The 23,493-nt window shown below is 38.8% G+C and overlaps 1 protein-coding gene across 3 annotated transcripts in view; it reads left to right on the top strand.

The window, feature by feature from the left end:
• ITGA4 (integrin subunit alpha 4) overlaps positions 1-23,493 on the top strand; it is a 94,392-nt gene that overhangs the window by 54,370 nt on the left and 16,529 nt on the right. For all 3 annotated transcript variants that reach the window (XM_086361147.1, XM_086361153.1, XM_086361152.1), the window contains 5 exons: positions 7,605-7,754; positions 9,951-10,027; positions 20,346-20,496; positions 22,309-22,404; positions 23,059-23,138. In XM_086361147.1, coding sequence (XP_086217273.1) covers positions 7,605-7,754; positions 9,951-10,027; positions 20,346-20,496; positions 22,309-22,404; positions 23,059-23,138 — 554 coding nt within the window. The remainder of the gene's footprint in view (positions 1-7,604; positions 7,755-9,950; positions 10,028-20,345; positions 20,497-22,308; positions 22,405-23,058; positions 23,139-23,493) is intronic.

Below are 23,493 nucleotides of genomic sequence, written 5' to 3' on the forward strand. Positions count from 1 at the left end.
AAAGAGTTGAGGAGTAAGCAAGCGAGTGGTTACATTGTTGGCCATGAAGATTAAGCAAGGTTAGGAGAGGAGAGAGGACATTAAGAGGGTGGGTGAGGAACAGGGGGAGAAAGCTGAATTGGAGGTCCCAGTGGGATCAGCAAATCGTTGAACTTGAGTATTAAAGACAATGAGCCAGAAAGATCTCATCAGTTTTACAACATGTAAGAGCCATTGGGATCTGAAGGTGAGAAAATGATTGAATTTTGTTTTTATTCTTTCACACAATCCATTGGTGATCTCACGTAAATGAAAGTTTTTAACCCTACTTATATTTTAAAAACCCGTCACAGTCTTTGATGGTAGAAAACTTGGCTATTTTAAAAATTCCAAATATTCTCAAAAATCTTGACTTTTATTACACCCTTATTTTTTAATCACCTTTTAGTTTCATGTATTAGATCTTCTTGGAATGTGGTAGACATTTTTAACAATTAATAATTATCACATCACTGGAATATAAATTTTTTGGTATGTTATTTTTCTGAGACTATATGGTCATTTATCTGGTTGGTAAGCACATTAGATTTCTCAAGTCTACTTAATCTACACATAATTAAAACAGGTATTACATAAGATTGTTTTATGTGAATGGTCAAAATGTGTTCTTCAGAAAATAGGAAGGTAGAAATTATTATTTTCTCCTTATAGAACTCCATATTTTAGTTGTCTATAATTATGCCAAGCTTTAATTTTTGCTATTAGAGCCTTAAAATTATTAGATGTCATGAAAGAAGAAACTAGAATTTAGAGTTGGGAATTAATAAAAGGTTGCTATGATAGAAAAAAATGGTTAATTTTTATGATTTATAGTGTTTTATCTATCAGAATTGTATTAGATTTCACTTTTCCCTTTATGAAAATGTTCCCTCATTCATGTAAGCATATGAAAATTAATTTTGTCTTTGTTGCCTTCGTAAGTACAACTTGATTTGGTTTTAGCGACTTCTTAGGAAAAGAGCTTAGGACAGGGGATAATTTTGAGGCTATTTTGATTTAGCAAAACCTAATCAATAATTGTCAACAATTTTTTAGAAATGTTGGAGCAGCCATGCTAGTGAGACTTACCTTAAGGTTTTTAGTGATGATGTTTCTTAATTGATCTTGATGGAATCTCTGCATGTTGGAAAGAGATTGATGTTTGGAAAGAGAACAAATGAGCCAATGAGCTTAGTGGCCTTAGCATGTTCTATAACAAGCATGAAATCAACCTGCCTGTGTATTTAGTAGACTATTCTTTCTTTGCTTTCTCTGAATCCTAGGTTTCTGAAATAAAGGAATTTTATTTTGTTACATGAGTCTTTGGGTGACTTCTAAAACCCATCATTTTCAGTAATAACTTCAAAAAAATGAATGTGTATTTGATTAGTAAATATATTTATTTGTATTTTATTTGCTTATATTTTTAAGCTATACAAAGTTTATACATAGTTTAATGAAGTACCATTTGCTCCAAAGTAGTTATGTTTTAACCTCAACACACTATGGACTTTCTGCTGAAAATCTAAGTGCAAGCAAACTATATAACTGTACTGATTTTATGGTATCCTAGAAGTAGATTGATTATTCCAACATATAGTAATTCTTTGTTAGATTCAGGGTCTTTGAAGATATTATCTTTTCCATGTTTGTATTCTTAGAGTTAGCACAGCTCATTAAACAAGGCCCTTAATTGAATAATGTTTAAGAAATTTATAGATGATGTGTTCTCAGTGCTTTTTAAATAATTCTGTGAGGAAAAAAACCTGAGAATAGTCTACTGGTATAATGGTTAGAGTACTTGTCTTGGGGATGTTATCTTTTCTCTGGAAGTTTTAGTCTCAGATGTTAGACAGTTCACCCTCTGAAACATACTTAGCAGATGAATCGGTTATAATTACACATGGCCTTCCTGGCTCAGATTCCAATCTGCCCTAGTGTTCCCTTCTCCCATACCAACTCATTTCCCACATTGGCATGAGAGCGGCATTTCAAAAACACCAATCTGATCACATTCCTTATTGAAAAGTCTTCTATGTGAGCATTTTCCCATGCCCTTGCAGGTGTAGATTAGTGGCTCTCCCTGTTCTGCACCTGTCTCTGTGTATCAGAATGTTCATCCCCCCACCACATGTGTAGATTTATGGGTTATAAACTGTGCCATAGACACTGACTTTCAGTTTTGTGTCCCTAGATCCTGCCTTCTGCAGAGTAGACCCATGAATAGATATCTTCACATGTTTATTTATACCTCAACAGCATTTTTCATTCAGTAATATTTTAAAAATATTTCTGGCTCCACCCTTTAAATAAATTCCTTCACTGCATAAACACAGTAGGAGGACACGAACCTACAGCTCCATTCTCAAGTTGGCCATACTACAGATTTCTGTGAAATCAGACAATAAGGCAGACTTTGTGTAATTTCTGGCATGTGCTAATTTGCATGCTTGTGAGTGTCCTATTTTTATGTAATTGTCCATAAAAATGTGGCATGGAATCTTCATTATTTTTAATATAGATACCACATGCCCATCCAAATTAAAAATTTTAAACAAATCTACTTTTTCCCTCCTATATATTAATTAGTCACTTTAAGACATTTTTGATATTATAGCTTCTGTCCTTAGGTGAAGCTGTTAAAGTTAAGTAAGTGTGAATATCTGTTAAATACAGTTCTTGTAAGAGCACACGTACATTTTATATATTGTGAGAAAAGCATAATTAATAGCTAATTAGGATAATGAAAGTAATATACACCAGATGTAGAGAAGACCTTGTGGAAAATTCGTATGAATTAGATAACATGTGATGTGGTCAAAGCAAGCTTGTTGAGAAGAATTAAAACAGTGGACATGTGGAGGGACAATCAGTGGCTGTCTAGCCCTACACCTTGGGAATAATTTAATCAAGTTTGCTATTGTAATACTCAGGGCTTCAAGCTGTTCCATTTTCACAAGTCAATAACTTGGGATTTGGACCTTGATTTGCAGCATTCCTATATGGTCAAGGTTTCAGGTTGAGATGATCACTTACCAAGTAACCTAATAAAAACATCTCCATGTGTGAGCATGGGAAAGCCATGAGAGTCTTGAGTGCTTTGAGTCATGCTGCACATCTTCCAGGTACCACTTCATTAGGACAAGTCTAATTGCCTCCCTAGTGGCTCAGCAGTAAAGAATCCACCTGCCAATGCAGGAGACATGGTTTGATCCATGAGTCAGGAAGATCCCTGGGAGAAGGAAATGGAAAGCCATTCCAGTATTCTTGCCTGGGAAATCCTAAGGATAGAAGGAGCCTGGTGGGCTACAGCCCACGGGGTCACAAAAATGTCGGATATGACTTATCGACTAAGGAATACTTGTGTTAGTAGAAAATGTAGCTCATTTTTTATTTAGTGTTCATTAGTTGGCAATAGACTGATTTTATTTTTTCTCACTCCTCCAAAATAGTCACCAGAATTTATTATAAGAAACTAAAGTTCTGTAATTCCTTGGTTGGCTTATATGGCTACATTTTGAAGTAATATATGCACATAATAGTTATCATATTTAACATCTTTTAAGGACTCTGTGGGAGAGGGAGAGGGTGGGGAGATTCGGGAAAATAGCATTGAAACATGTATAATATCATGTTTGAAACGAGTTGCCAGTCCAGGTTCGATGCACGGTACTGGATGCTTGGGGCTGGTGCACTGGGACGACCCAGAGGGAGGGGAGGGGAGGGAGGAGGGTGGAGGGTTCAGGATGGGGAACGCGGGTATACCTGTGGCAGATTCATTTCGATATTTGGCAAAACTAATACAATTATGTAAAGTTTAAAAATAAAATAAAATTTAAAAAAAAGATCTTAATACATACCAAGCATTGAGCTAAGTGTTTAACATACATTATGCCACTGAATCCTCACAGCAATAAAGTGTAGGTGTCATAATCACTATTACCAACCATTTTCACATGAGGTAATTGGTCCATAGGTTATGTAATCTGTCCAAGGTTACATAGATAACAAGGGAGGAACCTGAGGTTTGAACCCTAGTACTCTAGGGAGAAGGCAATGGCACCCCACTCCAGAACTCTTGCCTGGAAAATCCCATGGATGGAGGAGCCTGGTGGGCTGCAGTCTGTGGGATGGCAAAGAGTTGGACACGACTGAGCAACTTCACTTTCACTTTTCACTTTCCTGCACTGGAGAAGGAAATGGCAACCCACTCCAGTGTTCTTGGCTGGAGAATCCCAGGGACGGGGGAGCCTGATGGGCTGCCGTCTATGGAGTCGCACAGAGTCGGACACGACTGAAGCGACTTAGCAGCAGCAGCAGCAACTCTATCTTCAGACCACTTGATTTTATCCATATATATATATGTTGTTAATGATGAGAAGAAACAATTACACCCTTTTTTAATTACATACTCTGGGAGTTGGTGATGGACAGGGAAGCCTGGCATGCTGCGATTCATGGGGTCGCAAAGAGTCCGACACAACTGAGCGAGTGAACTGAACCGAAGGACATAGAATAGGTGTAGTCTTTTATGTGATGTGTCATATTTATTAACTAACTTTTATCAAAAATTAATACAGATATAAGCAGCATAGCTATAATCCTTATGATAGGTATTTTTTCTATTCATTGCTGCTACTAAGTCGCTTCAGCTGTGTCCGACTCTGTGCGACCCCATAGACAGCAGCCCACCAGGCTCCCCCGTCCCTGGGATTCTCCAGGCAAAAACACTGGAGTGGGTTGCCATTTCCTTCTCCATTTTCTATTCATTAGGGGTTATTAATTTATGAGCTTTGGAAATCTGCCTTTAGACAGAAATGCTTAAGCTAATACTCCAACTCTGAATTGTCTGTAAACGAAATCCACTGACATTATTCACTAGGATGTTTGTCAGTTACAATGTCATAGATCTACTAAGGAACTAAGTGTAAATATAAACCTCATAGATATAACTCAATTATAGTTAAAATTAATACGTCTAGTCCTAGTGAAAACACTTGAGTTCTTTTAATGGTCAAGAGGGACTTTGCTGAATCTATTTTTTTAACAAGAACTATAGTTGGGACAGATTGAAGGCAGGAGGAGAAGGGGATAACAGAGGATGAGATGGTTGGATGGCATCACCGACTCAATGGACGTGAGTTTGGGTAAACTCCGGGAGTTGGTGATGGACAAGGAGGCCTGGCGTACTGTGGTTCATGGTGTCACAAAGAGTTGGACACGACTGAGTGACTGAACTGATAGATTGAAATGGGCATATGAAAACTAGAGTTAAGCCAAGCTTTACATTTAAGTTTTCAGTGTGAAAGACAATGAGTGTGATATTTTCTGAGTATATTAACAATTATAATACCAAAAAAAAAGAAAAGAAAAACTGCATAGCTCCTATGTGCATGCTGAGTCACTTCAGTCATCACCGACTCTGCAACCCTGCGAACTATAGCCCACCAGGCTTCTCTGTCCGTGGGATTCTCCAGGCAGGAATACTGGAGTGGATTGCCATGCCCTCCTCCAGGGGATCCTGACCAGGGATTGAACCTGCATCTCTTATGTTTCCTGCATTGGCAGGCGGGTTCTTTACCACCACCACCACCCGGGAAGCCCAGTTCCTATGTGGGTGGACAGCATCGTCTGATTGTGAGCTTCCTTCTCAAATCCTGAGATTGTATCTATTTTTAATTCTTTTGTGCATAAGATACTTTTTCTATAGGTTTGCCCTTGACATTTCTTATTTCTTGCAGTTTAAATGGTCAACTGAATTCTGTTATAAATTCTCATGGATTACTTTATAGTGGACTCTTATCTGTCCATGCTCCTTGTTGTTATTGTTCAGTCACTAAGTCATGTCTGACTATTAGCACCCCATGGACTGCAACACACCAGGCTTCCTTGTGCTTCACCATCTCCCGGAATTTGCTCAGATTCATGTCTGTTGAGTCGTTGATGCCATCCAAACATCTTATCCTCTGTTGACCCCTTGTTATCCTGCCCTCAGTCTTTCCAAGCATCAGGGTCTTTTCCAATGAGTCAGTTCTTCACATCAGGTGGCCAAAGTATTGGAGCTTCAGCTTCAGCATCAGTCCTTCCAATGAATATTCAGGGTTGAATTCCTTGATGGATGATTTCCCCAGGATGGACTGGTTTGATCTCCTTGCTGTCCAAGGGACTCTCAAGAGTCTTCTTCAGCACCACAGTTTGAAAGCATCAATTCTTCGGTGCTCAGCCTCCTTTATGGTCCAACTCTCACAGTCATACATGGCTACTGGAAAAACCATAGCTTTGACTACATAGGGGCTTCCCTTGTGGCTCAGCTGGTAAAGAATCCTCCTGCAATGTGGGAGACCTGGGTTTGATCCCTTGGTTGGGAAGATCCCCTGGAGAAGGGACAGGCTACCCACTCCAGTATTCTGGCCTGGAGAATTCCATGGGCTGTGTAGTCCATGGGGTCACAAACAGTTGGACATGACTGAGCAACTTTCACTCTTCACTTTGACTATATAGACCTTTGTCAACAAAATGTCATCCCTGCTTTTTAATTCTCTGTCTAGGTTTGTCATAGCAAGACAGGAAGAAAAATAAATGAGTCTGCTTTGTTTAGTATATATTGAAATTTGCATATCCATCTAGGCAGGGCTCAGAGAATTGCTTTCTAAGGAATGCCATGTTTTTTTTTTTTAATCTTACCTGACTTCTATATTTTTTTTTACCGACTTGGGATTCTTGAACACCTTTACTATTTAGGGAAGCATTTCCTTAATTGAATGCCAAATGCTTTTGAACTTACTTTCTTATTTTCTTATTTTATTTATTTCAAGTTATTTTAGTGTGTGTGTGTATGTCAGCACATAATTTTGATAGTGATGCAGTGTATTCCCATTTAACAAAGGGGCTATTGAATAATCAAATGGAAAAGATGATATAAATTTTAAGTTCATGGGAAAGTGTTTTTAAAAGAGAGAAAAATAATTCCTGCATGTAGAAATAAAGATTAAAATATATGAATTGACAATCAGAGGAATAAACTCACAAGTTGTTTCTTTGGGGGCAGAAGACAGTACCATTTAAAATTCTAATCACTCAGACTTTTTGATCACATATAGATAAGATTAAGAATGATAAATGTTGTATAAAAATTAGTAAGGTATTAAACTTAGAGTGTCATACAGAGGAAAATGGATTCCAAATGGGTTACAATCCCTGTGTAATTGATAAATCCAAGAACTCTTTCTTTGTGAAATGTGAAAGCACAATAAATATAGATATACTGTAACAACTAATAAGAAAATTATATGCAGAGAAAATAGCATAGAAGAAAATATGCTGAAATGCACACCTCTATATCTATTAGATAGTTCTGGTTTTTCTTTTTAATAACTTTTGTCTTTTTCCTAATAAACATGAATGCCTTTGATATGAGTGAAAATGTACAGTTCAATTTTTTAACAATATATCTTAAAAAGAAAGGATATTTTTTTTCACTTCCACATGTTGTGTTTGGCCTTGTGTAGGAAAAGAGGGGGCTTATATATTTTTTAATTTACAGGCTTATTTTTATTATTAATTCATATGGTTTTCAATTTCTTTAGAAAGATGTACGGGACATCCTCACCCCAATCCAGATTGAAGCCACTTACCACCTGGGGCATCATGTCGTCAGTAAACGAAGTATAGAGGAATTCCCTCCACTTCAGCCAATTCTTCAGCAGAAGAAAGAAAAAGACATCATTGAGAAAACAGTAGGAATACTTTTCTTTATTTGAAACGTTATGTGACATACAACTAAAGAATTTTTTTAATATTATATAGTTATGTGGAAGTGAATCTTTTTAAAATTTTAATGAAATTTTTTTATAAAAAAGATTTATGGTATGTCTTGTTTTCCATTCTTTTTTATTTTCCCTTTAGGATATTGAACTGAATACTTTTAACTATGCATTTAGTCATAGCAGTGATTTCCCACATATACATAAAATGTTAATTTTCTCTTCTCGATACCTTGTCAATGAAGAAAGTATATTTCTAGCAAGGACTTCTAATGGAAGTGAGCAGCATTCACAAGTTATTCAGGTCATCATGTGTGTTCAACTTATCTTTCTCATTTTCTGTCTCCTTTTTCATTTTGTCTCCCTCTCACTCACCTTGCCCACATATTCATTCATGTCTTATTAGTCAGATTTTACTCATTTATAAACATGGCATTTATAAACATGGTATTTAATTACACAACAGTTTCTCTTAATGGCACCCCACTCCAGTACTCTTGCCTGGAAAATCCCATGGATGGAGGAGCCTAGTAGGCTGCAGTCCATGGGGTCGCTAAGAGTCGGACACGACTGAGCAACTTCACTTTCACTTTTCACTTTCATGCATTGGAGAAGGAAATGGCAACCCACTCCAGTGTTCTTGCCTGGAGAATCCCAGGGATGGGGGAGCCTGGTGGGCTGCTGTCTATGGGGTCGCACAGAGTTGGACACGACTGAAGTGACTTAGCAGCAGCAGCAGCAGCATATGCTTTTCAACCACATCTCAGGATCTAAATGCATTTTGAGATTGATCCTGCATGCTAACTAGTGAACTGCTTTTTAAAATGTATGCCAAAATCTATCAGTTTCACTGACAGTTTATTCCCAGGAATCCAGTTCAGACTTTTACTATCCAACAGCAAAAAGACAGAGTCAAAGGCTGTTTGGAGCTGTGGTAAAAGTACTCATTAAAACATTCACTTATAGCACACAGAATGCAAAAGAGGAAAAGGACATTTAAAGGTCTAGGTCATATCCTGTCCAGGCAAAATTGCCTCTAAGTCACTTTAAGATATTTGAGCTCAGAATCAGCACTGTCTGCTCTCTGTGCTAAATCAAATAAAGATGATAACTTAAGAGCAAATTTCCTCTATACCCTTGTATGAAAATATTCATGGAAGTCAGTTTTTTTCATTCTTTTGTTGAACTTCAGCCTTCAATATCAACTACCTTTAAATGCCTTTAATAATGAACATCTCAATATTTTAAGTACCTAAGCTCAAATCTTAGCAACTTGTAGTTATATTAAAATGAGCTACATTTTGATTCTTCAAACAACCTGCTTCACAAATAAGAGTAGTAGGAAAAAGTTATATTTAAGTCGTCTAGAGGACGATTTTCACTTACACTTCCCTGTGCTCGCCTGGCACAGGCAGTCTCTGGTCTGACATGCCATTTGGCAGTGCCCCACTCACTCTGCATTTCATGGCCTGGCCCCTCCTCTGACTCTCTAGATTTCTCTCTTTTCTGTCTCTCTCCCCCCTTCACCTGCCCCTCTCTGCTTTCTTTCTTTTTATGTCTTTTATGTCTGTATTTCTTTGTCCAGCTTATACCTAAGGGCTTCCTGTGTACCTTACAGTATCTCTGGGTCCTATTAAAATGCTCGGAATTAAATAAATTCTGGAATCTATTGATAAACTATCATTTGTTTTCATTCACTGTATCTTCACAGTAAAAATTTCTACATTTTATTATTTTCAACAAATATAAAGTCACTGTTCTACCACCTGTGAAAACTGTATCATGCTTACGCATAATAAGCAGGATCCCATGGCAGCACCAGAAAATCGAGAGGAATTCAATGAAAAAGTCTTGGCAGCACAAGTTTTACACTCTTACAGAGGTTACTATCACAGTTTGATTAAACTTCTTTTTATACAACTACTATGAAAGAATTTTTTTTTTACTTAACACAGTTAGATTTTAAATTTACCTATTGCAAGAACTTGGTTCCTTTAGTCCTGGAATTGTTAGCTGAACCTTCTAATTCTCAAATTGAACTCTTTGAAAGTTATCAATTTGCTATATTAATTTTTTCTCATGTATTGTAGATAAATTATTCTTTAAAAAACATGGAAATAGGCCTACTGATTTTAACTAAAATAAAAAATATTGTCATTTTATTTCCAGATAAACTTTGCCAGATTTTGTGCCCATGAAAACTGTACTGCTGATCTACAGGTTTCTGCAAAAATTGGATTTTTGAAGTAAGTGTACTTTGCTCTCTGTTATTCATCAGGATGGGGCACTTTATATGTGCATGTGGGTTCTAAAGAATAAAGGACTAAGAACTAATCATTGGGGATTAACAACGTTTAAAGACCTGGGAAAGAGCAGCATTATGCTGAAAAAGACTAAGTGATCTATACAGCAGTCATATAAGCATACGTTCAAAGGTGACCACTTATTGAAAGAATGAGAATGGTTGAGCACCATGGTTTTATCTGGCATAATTTTAATCTTTTTATTGATAACTCAGGTATTTCAGGATGTGTTTTAGATTATCATTAATATAATTGTATTTATTTTTCAGACATTTTAAAGTGCCTGTTAATAGAATTTTAGTGGCAAAATGAGCTAACCTTCATTACATAATGCTTAGCATTTTATCATCCAAAAACTGTTAACGTAGTTTAGTGAAGTGTAAGTGTTTGTTGCTCAGTCATGTCTGACTCTGCAACCCCATTGACTGTAGCCCACCAGGCTCCTCTCCGTGAAATTCTCCAGGCAAGATTATTGGAGTAGGTAGCCATTCCCTTCTCCAGGGGATCTTCCTGACCCAGAGTTTGAACCCAGGTTTCTGGCATTGTAGGCAGATTCTTTACTATCTGAGCCACCAGAGAAGTCTGATGCACAAGTTGAGACTGATGCACAAAATCTCTAAGTTTATGTGACACATTTGAAAGGGAATAAGCCATTTTGCTTTTCTAAATTCACAGAAGGGAAAGAGAAAAAAGAGAATACATGTAACGTGCTTAGAATAGTGTACATAGTGCAAACTGGATAAATGTTTGTGAAATAAACCATTGTAATTTTGTATCATATTTATGTCCTCTCTATTGACATTGTTCTGCATGTGGAAGGGAAGATGTAAAAATGAAGATTGGAGATCTATATTTCAGGTTAAGAGCTAGCTGTGTATGAAAAGTGAGAGAGGCAAGGAGGCGTCACTGACAGGGCAGGAAAATGGGAGACTTCTTTGGGGATGTAGGGATATAAAGGAAGCAGGTTTAAACTGGGGTAATCTGAGTTTGGTGAGATTTCTGTATGTAGCTCTCCACTGGAAAATCTAGTTCAGGATTGTGTTTGGGGGTCCTCTACACATTAGTGACTTGGGAAAATGCCTGGGGTCAAAATGGAAATTTCACAAAGAACTAAGGACCAAATCTTGGCAAGGGTGGATAAATTTCATTTAAAAAGCTTAAAAAGAATAAGGAGTTACTCCAGGAGACTGGAAAAGAAACTTCATAGAACCAAGAGGAAAATCAAGTCCATGGTGAGCTAGCCAATGGAAAATGTAAAAAGAGAGACTTAATACTGTAATTTTGTAGAGATCGGAAACCATAATGAATAAGGAAAGGTCATGGAAGTTGGCACTTAAAATGTGACTGGTGGGGGAAAAATAGAAAGACACCAGCAAATTTTAACATAGAAATGTCTGCGCAGTTGTAGCATAATGATAGCATCAGTGATTAAGGGAATATTTATGTATTTATCAAAGGTTATTTATTTAATCATGGGACGATATAAGCAAATGTGAGGATCAAAGGCAGGGAAAAGAATAAATTGAACAGAGAGACTACTTAAATCCAGGGGACACTTTCAGATCCTGCTTGAATTCTCCCGTGAAGGGTTTGGCAACTGTTCACATTCCTTTTTCAATGTTTTTTGCTATCATTTCCATGATGCCATCCTACTCCCAGTCTCTTTGTGTTGCTAATTCTCTAGCGCCTCCTTCTCAGTGGTGCTGGAGGATCACTGATTTTGGCTTTGTTGGCTCTTTCTCACTCTCCCATATTTTCCCTGGATAATCTTACTCACAACTATGACCTCCCCTGGCCTGCCTCTCCTGCTGATGCCAGATCATGCCTCTGAGCTCCACACCCATTCATCCAGTGCCTATCACACATGAACTATTGGGTGCCTCGTCACTATCCACCAACGATACAACCATTAGATACCGAAGCCAACAACCTGGAGTTCGGCCTGCACCCTTCTCTCTTTCTTATCCCTGACATCAAATAAATTACCCAGCCTTATAATACGGCCACCAGATATACTTTTTATCCATCATACTACTCTATCTCTACGACTATTTCTCTGAACCAGGCACTCAATATCCTGCCTGAATCAATGGGCTTAACTGCTTTCTGGGATACTGGTGTCTGACTTTGCATTATTCGAATTCCTCTACCAAGATGTTTCCAGAGTGAGTTTTCTCACTTACACTTATGATAGCAGGGCTTTAGTAGTTCATTATAATCTTAAAATCTGAAGTCCTTAGTGCTCTTTCTTAGCAATTCCACTGAACTTTTGTCCATTGATTGCAGAATATTTATGGTTCCTTGGCCATACCATCCTCTCCTGAGCCTCTGTATCTTTTCACTTCAGCCTACCTATGTGGTTAGCCCTTATTTATCTTATAAATCTCAGCTGTTTCCTAGGTAAAGCACCCCCGCCCCCCGCCTCTGTCTCCAGCTACAAAAACCTGAGTCCTCCAGCGGTCCTGGTCCCATTGCACCTGTGCTCACCACTATCATTGTCCATCTCCACACTATCCTATAGGCTGCTTCAAGTGTCTGTATTTTCATCTTTGTGTCCCTAATGCAAAATACAGTGCCCGGAATGCTATTAGGTGACAAATGGATGTTTGCTGAGAATGCAGCAAGGTCCTGAAGGAAACAGCATGGGGATCAGACGCAGGGAGAAGGGTTAAGCTTAGAAAGTAATTAAGATTTTTCTTTATCTTGAGCTAAGAAACTGTGAACAGATGCTGACATTAAGAAATTTTAATGTGGTGGGAGGGGAAATATAGAGAACTCATGGATGGCCAGAATAAAAACTGAGTTTGTAAATGGAAAGTGAGGGCTTTGAGGATGGGTTTGGGACCTTGTGAAGGGAACGGGAAAAGATTCAAAATAACTGTAATAAATGGGATGGAGAGTCAACCAGGAATGAGTAAAAAGGTTGACAAAGTGCTGAGTACCCTGCTGGGGTGGGATGACATATGGCAGAGAATAAATTAATTCTTTTCACTTAGGCAATGCCAGGATAGCCTTGAGCATCCACAGTTGAGGGCCAAGAAGCCCTAACCCATTTGATTGATAATTGAACTCTATACTTAAATTATCCAGATTGGCTGCTTCGATAGTCCTAAAACAGCAACCACTAACTACTTCATAATTCAGCATGTAATTGTGGTGCCTTTGTTGAAATATTAGATGAATAATTTATAACCTTCCCATTCATGTATTTATTTTCTTCCTAAAATGCTTGGTCTTCCTGGTACTTTGGCTGGCTGTCATGAGCCTTTGATAAGAAGAATAATTTTGCATGGGAAAGATTATCTAAGATATAATTAAGTGGTGTTTTCATCTCTTTAAATCAGACACCCCCACTGTCACCTCATCATCTTTCATTGCAATCTCTCAGGCCCATGAAAAAAATGTTGAAATTTATAGGAACTTATGAAGAAGGCTAATTTCCTGAAGAATTAAAATATATCTTCCTGAATTAAGATATTAAATCATTAATTTAATTATCAGTTTTTCTTCATATTTCTTACAATAAGAAGTTACTTTCCCTACTTTGCATTTTAACTTGAAATAATAATGTTTCTTATTATAGTCAAAATATGAATAGTCCATTATGATTGTATGGTAAGACACTGTTTCTCAAGATGTGGTCTTAGAGTCACCTTCATGAGAATCAGCTGGGATGCTTGGTAGAAATGCAGGCTCTTAGGCCCCAACCATCCAAATCAGTATCCATGGGGACCAGGCCAGAGATATTCATTATTAAGAAGGCTATCAGTGGCTCTTATCAAACTAAAATCTAAGAATCCAAGAAACACTGTGGTTTAGAGTTTAGATTTGAAGTCAGACTAACCTGGTTCAAGTTTATCTATGGTTTACTAGCTGAATAACCTTTTAAGAGAAGACTTTCAACCTCTTCAAACTTCCTTCCTCATCGATAAGAAAGTAAAACAGTGCCTACTCTGTAAGGTTGTTTTAAAAATAAAATGCAGTGATGCAGACCAATACATTACCTAGCACAAAGCCTGGTACACATGGACATGTGATGTTATATTTTTTATAATATTATGATTGGGATATTTATAGACCATATCCCCCCAAAAGTTTCTATTTGGCAAAAAAAAAAAAAAAAAAAATGAACCGTTGCCAATGAATTCTAGACATTTTCTTAGTGTGTACTGGTTAATGTCCAGAGTTTATTGTTTCTTTATGTCCCAAGAGTGCTTCTGACTGTGCCTAGGTCAGTAGTTTTCAGTTCTGTGAAGCCTGAAGTGGCCTGAAAGCTAGTGGAAAGTATAAGCCCCACATCTTTTGCATCAGTTATGAAGGTTACAAGCTATTTCCATTAGGTAAATGATAACTATATATTGAAGGACTTCCCTGATGGCTCAGATGGTAAAGAGTCTTCCTACAGTGCAGGAGACCTAGGTTCGATCCCTGGGTCGGGAAGATCCTCTGGAGAAGGAAATGGCACCCCACTCCAGTACTCTTGCCTGGAAAATCCCATGGACGGAGGAGCGTGTTTAGGCTATAGTTCATGGGGTCGCAAACAGTCAGACACGACTGAGCAACTTCACATCAAATGATAACTTACTTGAAGAGTTTTCAAGTGAAAACTTGTCTAGTGAATTTTTAGGCCCACAGGTGAAGGGTTATGACCAACTGCTTTGCATTTTAATAAATTGTACTCTATGAGACAGAAATCTGCCTTTCACACATGAGTCCCACCTGCCTTCTCAGTCATGGTAGGCAAATTGCAATCATATGTTCTATGCCTTCTCCCAACTGTGACTTCACTGGCCCTGATGGCATGTCTGTGTCTCAGAGCTACAAACCTGCTTCAGGAGAATGTACTTACTCCATCAAGGACATGCGTTTCTGATGACTGCGATGACTGACTGTCAGCAGCAAGCTAAATAGCACTGATGCACTCCATTTCATGTTTTCATGAAGTGGAGGCTTCCTCCTGAATCTCTAAATTCTCAGGTCAGTAAACCCCATTCAAATGGATTTACACTGAGAAATGAAGATGACCAAATATACCTTTATCAACATTCCAAGTAGAATTTACAAACGCAGTCGCAGGTATCAGCCATCACACCAGCAGCTGAGAATCCAGTCTTTCATGGAGATGACTGATCTGACACTACTTCTCTTCTGTACCTCCATCACGCTTCCAGGGTAAGAGCTGGAGGTGTTTCCTGACCAAAAGTGCCCTCCTATCAGTTAGGAAGGCTATTGACTGTGAGTAACAGAATATTAGGCTAACACTAACTTACTGCAGAGAGGCATTTAATAATTTTGCAGAATCAGCAGTCTGGAGAAGGTGGATAGGTTCAGTGCAAAACTACCAAAATCTGAACATTCATGGTTCATGTTTATCTTTCCAGTTCTCTTGGCTTTTCTCTTGTGGTTATCAGATGGCTGTCACAGCATCAAGCTTCCCAATAAACAGAAAGGGGCGGAAGCAAAGTTCCATGTCCTCTTGAGGCTGGCTTTCGAGGAAGGGAAGTGTCTGAGCAGACTTGTTATCCTGATGAACCAGACTGTGTCACATGCTTCCCCCTGAATCTCTCCTGGTTGAAGGAGGATGGAGTCATCATGATCTTAGATTAGTCAAAATTGACTCCCTGAAGCCAAACAAGGACCTTAGCTTCTGCAGTATGGGGGACACTCCCTATTGCTTGAATAATCCAGGGTTCTGTTAGCAGATAAGAACGGAGATCACAGTTGGATAGACTGTGTGTGTGCACACACACACACGTGCACTCAATTGTTCAGTCATGTCCAACTGTTTGCGACCACACAAGACTGTGGCCTGCCAGGCTCCTCTGTCCATGGGATTCTCCAGGCAAGAATATTGGAGCAGGTTGACATTTCCTTCTTCAGGGGATCTTCTTGACCCAGGGATCAAACCCAAGTCTCCTGAGTCTCCTGCGTTGCAGGTGGTTTCTTTACTGCTGAGCCTCCAGGGAAGCCAGACCGTGAGCAGTGTGTAACTGCACTGCTTTTCTTACCCCCAAAAGAGTAAGTCTAACAACACTTGTCCATTTTTACAATGCTGATATTAGGAATATATGCCTCACTGATGTCACCGAGTCTGGGGATGAGGGATTGTATGCTTTATACACTAAACATTCTAATTACTAGTTCAGTCTTCCAGTCATATTCTTCTGCTAGCCTCCTTGGGGTCTCAATGAGTTTGTCTTTATTCAGTAAAATCTTCTTAAATGTCAGGTAACTGATATTTCCCAGCAGATTAAAATTTTCCTGTGCTTAATTTTTTCCCAAAGTCAGTAATAAAGACAAAAGAGGAGACATATTTACTTGGGCCTGTAGGCCACTTCCTGCAGGTTAGTTTTTTGTCAAATAAATGACTCATGTACATTGACATGGGTACATATTAATGCATATTATATTTTGTTCTAGCATCTTGATTAAAAAGATGCTTCATGACTTCAGTCATGCTTCATGACTGCTTCATGTTAGCTATGAAGCAGTCATTCATCTTATAGAGGCAAAATGCATTCATTATATTAAGACTTAGGAAGCATTTTGCACAAAACAGAACAATAGCATTCATTCAGGAAAAACATAGAGCCTGGTGCTGAAATACATCATTTTTCTATTTTCCCCTTATTAAGTTATGATTCTGTATGTACACAGTATCTTGATCTGCTTAAATTACGTGGATTCTAGGCTTCTTTGTAAATTTCAAGTCTGCATTATGCATGTTTTAATGAAGAATGAACTACGATTCCCAGGAAAAGCTCTGGTTCAGCCTTGTCGCACTTCCAGATGTGCACCTGGTCCTTTATTCTGTCTCACATAAAAAGCTGGTGGGTCTCTTTCTGCCGGCCCCTTGTTAATGATTCAAGGTACAATAAGATATATGCATATATATGTATCTGTACATGTATACACACACATACACAAAGAGTAGAATCGTAATCATGATAATGCGGCAAAATAGCTTAAAAATGGAAAATAGACCAGGAGCCTCGCTGCTGCAATGCGAACAGTGTGTGTTTCTCTTTAATTTGCTGTTGTCTTGGAACCTAGCTGTTTACGCAGTGCTCTCACCTTCTGTTGCTTGTCTAAGTGCCAACTTCTTTCCCAAAGGTGTTCAGTGACTAATGCTTTGGTTACAAGCCAGAATATTTTATAAATGTCTATTTCTAGGCAGCTCTTCTACAAGTCTTAATTAAACTTTAATGTCAAGCTGAAGTTTACTTTTGGAACCTCTTCGGTTCCTTTAGTTGTACTATGGTTCTGGAGAAGTGGAGGGGTTGTGGGATAGCCGTGTTTGTGCACATCTCCCCCCTGCCCTTAAGCACAGAGCCACCAAGCAGATGTGTGCTAACGTAACACAAAGGTTTGCAGCACAAGAATGAGCAAGTCACAGCCATCCCCTCACATGCTGGGAGAAAGAGCACACTGCCACTGAGTCAGATTCTGCCCTGAAATCTACCTGAGCTCTAGAAGAGTTTCTGCCTTGCTAGTTATCATTCATCCTTCCAGAAACATCCAACTTCTCAGACCCAGGGGTCAGAGCTAGAAATGCTGCCTAGGAACATTTTAATTCCTTTCTCCTCAACGTCATTACTATCAGACAAGGAATTATGAGGTCTGGGGGGTCATTTCCTCTAAGACAGCATCCGGTGCTATCTGAAATAATGAAGCTTCTGTTACTGTCAAAGTACTACAGATTTTAAATATAGCAATATGTGGTATGCTTATTTTGAAATAATTATGCTCTTTAGTCAGACTGCTCAATGACAGAGCCAGCAAACTTTTTACATGAAGGGACAGACAGTAAATATTTTAGGCTTTGTGGGACAGAGATCTGTCTCAACTGCTCAACTCTGCTGTCAGAGTGCACAAGTGGCCACAGATGAGTGGGCATGGCAATGTTCCAATAAACCTGTATTTGCATGACTGGGCAGCAGTCCAAACTTGGCCTTCAGGCAGCGGTTTCTGAACCCCTACTCTATGCAACACTTGCTTTTTATATGAGAATCCTGTAGGATGTTTTTATTTTTTATTATTTAAACATAGTTATTTATACTGTATTTTCTTTTTTCCCCACTTTATTTTTTGGAGGCTAATTACTATACAGTATTGTAGTAGTTTTTGCCATACATTGACATGAATCCACCACAGGTGTACATATGTTCCCCATCCTGAACCCCCCTCCCACCTCCCTCCCCATCCCATTCCTCTGGGTCATCTCAGAGCACTAGCCCCGAGCACCCTGTTTCATGCATCGAACCTGGACTGGTGTATTTTCTAAATGTAACTTGTTAGTAAAATTTCAACTGGTTGTCAGAATTAGCCTGATTTAGAGATTTTTTTCAGGAATTAGTCCTGGGTTAGGGGTCTGCTCATAGATAGACAGACTGATGGACACGGCGTAATTACATATATATGTTTACTGGAAAACTATAGAAGCTCCAATTTGGAATTGCCAAATTCCCAATGAGAGTTGAAAAGATAAATAAAATATAGCATATTTATAAACATTAGTATGCACACTAGTTAGAAGAAACACTTTACAACTCTATGCATCAATATAGATTAATCTTAAGCACAAAATTTTGAATACAGAAATGTCAGATCCTGAAAGGTTACATAGTGACTCTGTTTATATGAAGTATAAAACTGAGCAAAGCCAGTCTAGACTACTAAAAGCAAGATAGTGGGTGGTGGCAGTCATTGGAAGGGGGCACAAAGGTGTTTCTTTGATGGCAATACGTTTTTCTCAGTGTGAATGCTGCTTTCACACATGTATTCAGTTTATAAAAAGGTACTGAGTGCTCCATTTAGGTTGTGTGCATTTCTCCTTATGTGTGTTCTACCTTGATAAGAAAGTTTAAAGTGGTAAAACAACTAGGATAAGAGGGGAAGAACTTTTAGGAATTAGGTGAAACGTCTGATTTCTTAAAGATGTTAGAGGTATAAAAGTAGGGACATGTGTCCAAAAATTATAATTTATAATCCTGAGGTTAATAATATTTTGCTTCTTAACAACTGTACTCTTTCCAGTATCAATGTTGCCATCAATTTATTGGTCAGCTCAATAGCTGTGTTGTCGCTAAAACATGAGGTTGTGTGGGTGGGGTACAGAACATATGAATGTGGTAGTAATAGATGTTTACTTTATCTTAATGAAACATTTGGAATTTGCATTCCATCACTAAGCAGATAAGCATGGCTGTAATTTCATAGAATGTATATAGTTCATGAAATTTTAACAGTCACTTATCCAATAGTTCCTCAATGTTTCAGAACTTTCTTTAGTGTTCAGATCAGATCAGTCGTTCAGTCGTTTTTAAGGTTACTGCACTTACATACCACACATATACTCTGAACACTAATTGTGTTGCTAGCCTTGGAGAAAATAGTGATAATCATGACCCAGAACATTTCTCCAAGAAAACTTATACTAGTGGTGAGAAAAAACCAGACAGTGTGAACTTCCTGGTTTCTAGGGCTGCCCAGTGTGCGGGATAGTTGGAGAAACCACTTTCATTAGGGAGGAGGCAATGCTGGGTGAGGGCGCTTAGCAATGAGGATCAACTGGAAGAACTTCTGAGAACTCTCAACATTGACACTCAGGCCAGAACGGGCACTCACCTGTCCGTTTGGGTGTGCAGCAATGTTCTCGTTCTGATTCACAGGATGCTGAAGCATTTTTGCAGTTTTTGTAATTTTGCCCATTGATTAGCAGAGGTGACCAGTCTGCCATAAGAAATTAATTCTAATCCGACAGATTTTAGTGGCACCCGTTTGCTGGCCACAGCGGCCCCTTCCCACGTTGTGCTCACATCCCTCAGGACGGCTTCTATTTTGGTGGAAATAGTCTGTTCTTCTTCCTCAGTTTTCCCCATGTCCCCCTGTGGCTTGGGAAACAGCTAATTCAGTGTCTATTTAAGGATCAAGAAAGAAAATGAAAAAAATCTTTTAGGAAAATATTCTGAAATAATGAGAAAAATATGTAAAATGATAGAAGCAGGAAGTTAAACAGAAAAACAGAAAGCAGTCTAGTTTAATTATAACTAAATTTTAAAACTTTTCTTGTGTAATAATTAACTAAATTTATCTGAAACCTGGGATATTGAGTTCTTTTTAACATAGATTTTTATCTACTTGCATGGGGTCATCTCCTATGGTTGTATTTCCAAGTTAATATTTTATTTCAGGATAAATAAATGAAGAGATGGATTTTTAGTTCCCAAACAAAAACTAAATAATATTACTTCATTTTTAGACCACATGAAAATAAGACCTATCTTGCTGTTGGAAGTATGAAGACATTGATGTTGAACGTGTCTTTATATAATGCTGGAGATGACGCATATGAGACAACTCTGCATATCAAACTCCCCACCGGTCTTTACTTCATTAAGATTTTAGATCTGGTAAATATCAAACATATTTTTGGTCATCTGATGCAAACAGCTGACTCATTGGAAAAGTCCCTGATGCTAGGAAAGACTGAGGGCAGAAGGAGAAGAGGGCGTCAGAGGCTGAGATGGCTGGATGGCATCACTGATGCAATGGACATGAACTTGGGAAAACTTTGGGAGATGGTGACGGGTGGGGAGGCCTGATGTGCTGCACTCCATGGGGCTGCAAAGAGTCAGACATGACTGAGTGACTGAACAACAAGTATCAAAAGCTATAATCGCATGATACTACATATTTTACTTAATTTTTTAAAGAATTTAAATTCAATGAATGACTATCAGTTTGAGGTATAAATATTTGAGGTTCGAGTCTTAATATTCACACTTAGCACTCAGGTTTCCAGTGTTGTTACTTTCTCTGTGCTCCTAAACAAAATGGCGAGTTTCTTGGGATATGACTGAGATCAGGAGAGTCAGCTTCCTGCTTCCAAATGCTACTATGGGACAGAAGTGACTGTCCAGTTATGCAAGCAAGCTGCCAGGTGCCACTGCTTTCCTCCCTGGTACATCCTCACCTGGGGCTGTGATGCTGCTCCTCGAGGTCGGGGTCCGGACGTGGGCAATACTGGTCTTCCATGCCGGGCTCCTGCAGATACTGCTCTGCGTTTTAGGTTCACATATACTGTCTCAATCCCACAGAACTTCCAAAAAGCTAGAACCAGTGTCAGATTCCAAAATACCAGTGTCATCCAGCTTTCACGCAAGTTTCTCTTTTCCTGAAGGAGTCTGGAGCATCTAGAAAGCTTTTTTTCCCCCTTTTTACCATTGTGCCTTAGTCACGAGCACTTAAATCCATCAATGAGGTATTAGTAATGTTGAATTCGAAAGAGCAATGTTTCAATCACTTTCTTCTTGGATATTTCTCTGCCTCTTAGAAAATTTACCCATCTCTCACCCAGAGACTTTCTTCACACTAACGGCATTTAGAAAGTGTCCTGACCTCTCACAGATATCTACTACCCACTTCCACTAGAGCCTTGGGGGCCCATCTGCAGTGGTGAGAGGAAAAACTCAGCTACTGAGGGAAACATGCACCTGTGAGTGTACATAAGTGTGTATTTCCCCAAACATTTGAATATATGTATCCTCGTGATTCGGAGAAGGCAATGGCACCCCACTCCAGTACTCTTGCCTGGAAAATCCCATGGGCGGAGGAGCCTGGTAGGCTGCAGTCCATGGGGTCGCGAAGAGTCGGACACGACTGAGCGACTTCACTTTCACTTCTCACTTTCACGCATTGGAGAAGGAAATGGCAACCCACTCCAGTATTCTTGCCTGGAGAATCCCAGGGACGGTGGAGCCTGGTGGGCTGCCATCTATGGGGTCGCACAGAGTCGTACACGACTGATGCGACTTAGCAGCAGCAGCAGCAGCAGCAGCATCGTGATTTCAGTGTTTATAATTAAATACCTTTATCACATTCTCACATCCCAGACAGAAGAGGGCCAATGAAATGCAGACCGTAGGAATTCCTTAATAATTTTTCAAGGAACCCTGAGTTAAACAGTGAACACAGAAACATGGCTGAAAGCTATAAGTCCAGGAAATATTCTCTGGAGAATTTATGTGAACTTTAACTATAAACTTATACACACGTTTATGTAATTTAATTCCTCCTGATTTATTCCAAAATTAAATAGAAAATAGTCTTCCAAGGAAGTACATTCTCTGGGGATGATTTTCTTTTCAAAACCCATCCTTAAAATATGTGACAGACTTCTTGTCCCCTTCTACCTAAACCAGTTGTATCATTTTTCCTTTTAGGAAGAGAAACAAATAAACTGTGAAGTAACAGACAGCTCCGGCATAGTGAGACTTGACTGCAGGGTTGGTTATATATATGTAGATCATCTATCAAAGGTAAGCATTTATAGTTTTTGTTACTCACAGGAATATAAAGTATTTTCTGTTTTCTGTATCTGTGCTGCATACAAATAATTTGTTGTTATTTACTAAGTAGCTAAGTGAAGTCAAACCAAAACTAACTGGGTTTGAGATCTTTGAGATTTTTCTATTCTTGGCAATGTTCACTGTTTAAAAAAATAAAAAAGCAGGGGCACCTGTTTATGTCAGGATGGGCATGTGAATGCTCAATCAGAATTCTGCTCCCCAGTCTCACACTTCCCAATACTCCCCGCCAGCCCACCCCAGGTGACTCTATCTGCCAGGCATGTTACCTCTGCTACACAAAAAGGTGTTTCTGGCAAGAGTCCACACTCAGGTTGTTAAAGCATCTCGAGTTTTTGTCGTTCTGGACCTGCCTCTCTTTACATTCAGAGGAGGCTTTGTCTCTGCACGTCACTTGTGGGAATGCTGCCGCTTTAACATTGCCACAGACCCCACAGCTGCCCCGCAGCTCTGTCTTGAGGGGTAGCCTATGCTTCTAGAACAGCATCTCAAAGCTGCATTTCACAGATTGTAAACAATAAGAAAAACTAAAATTCAGATTGTAAAAAAAAAGAAAAATGTTTTTGATTATTTTTAAAATGGGCGTTCCCTGTCTGTGTTTTTCAGACAGATGTTAGCTTTCTTCTGGATGCCAGCTCACTCAGCAGAGCAGACGAGGATCTCAACATCACAGTACATGCCGCCTGGTACTTTTCATTATGAAAAAACAACTGTGTTAGATGAACCCCTCACTTTTGGGAAGAGAAACAGGGGTCACTTTAGGGGAAACATGGGCTATGTTCCATTATCTGCAGGAGAAAACTTCTCTTATGTGATCTGTTAAAACAAAAAACCTTCTAACCTAAAGCTTTATAGCATAGAGATAAATGGTAAAATAGCAGCGTAGATAATGACAGCAAGTTTCTGCCAGCTCTGACATAAAATTTTTTTACTGTTACATCTGCTTTTATTCTAACTCTTCAAAAAGCATATTTTAAACCAACCTCCAAGTACATGGGTGTGATTAGTTTGCTCTGATGAGAATTTTCGTGCTGAGTGGAT

The sequence above is a fragment of the Bos grunniens genome, chromosome 2, assembly GCF_055505025.1.
Source record: "Bos grunniens cultivar Pamir isolate PY7600 chromosome 2, Bosgru_T2T1.0, whole genome shotgun sequence".
NCBI classification, from domain to species: domain Eukaryota; kingdom Metazoa; phylum Chordata; class Mammalia; order Artiodactyla; family Bovidae; genus Bos; species Bos grunniens.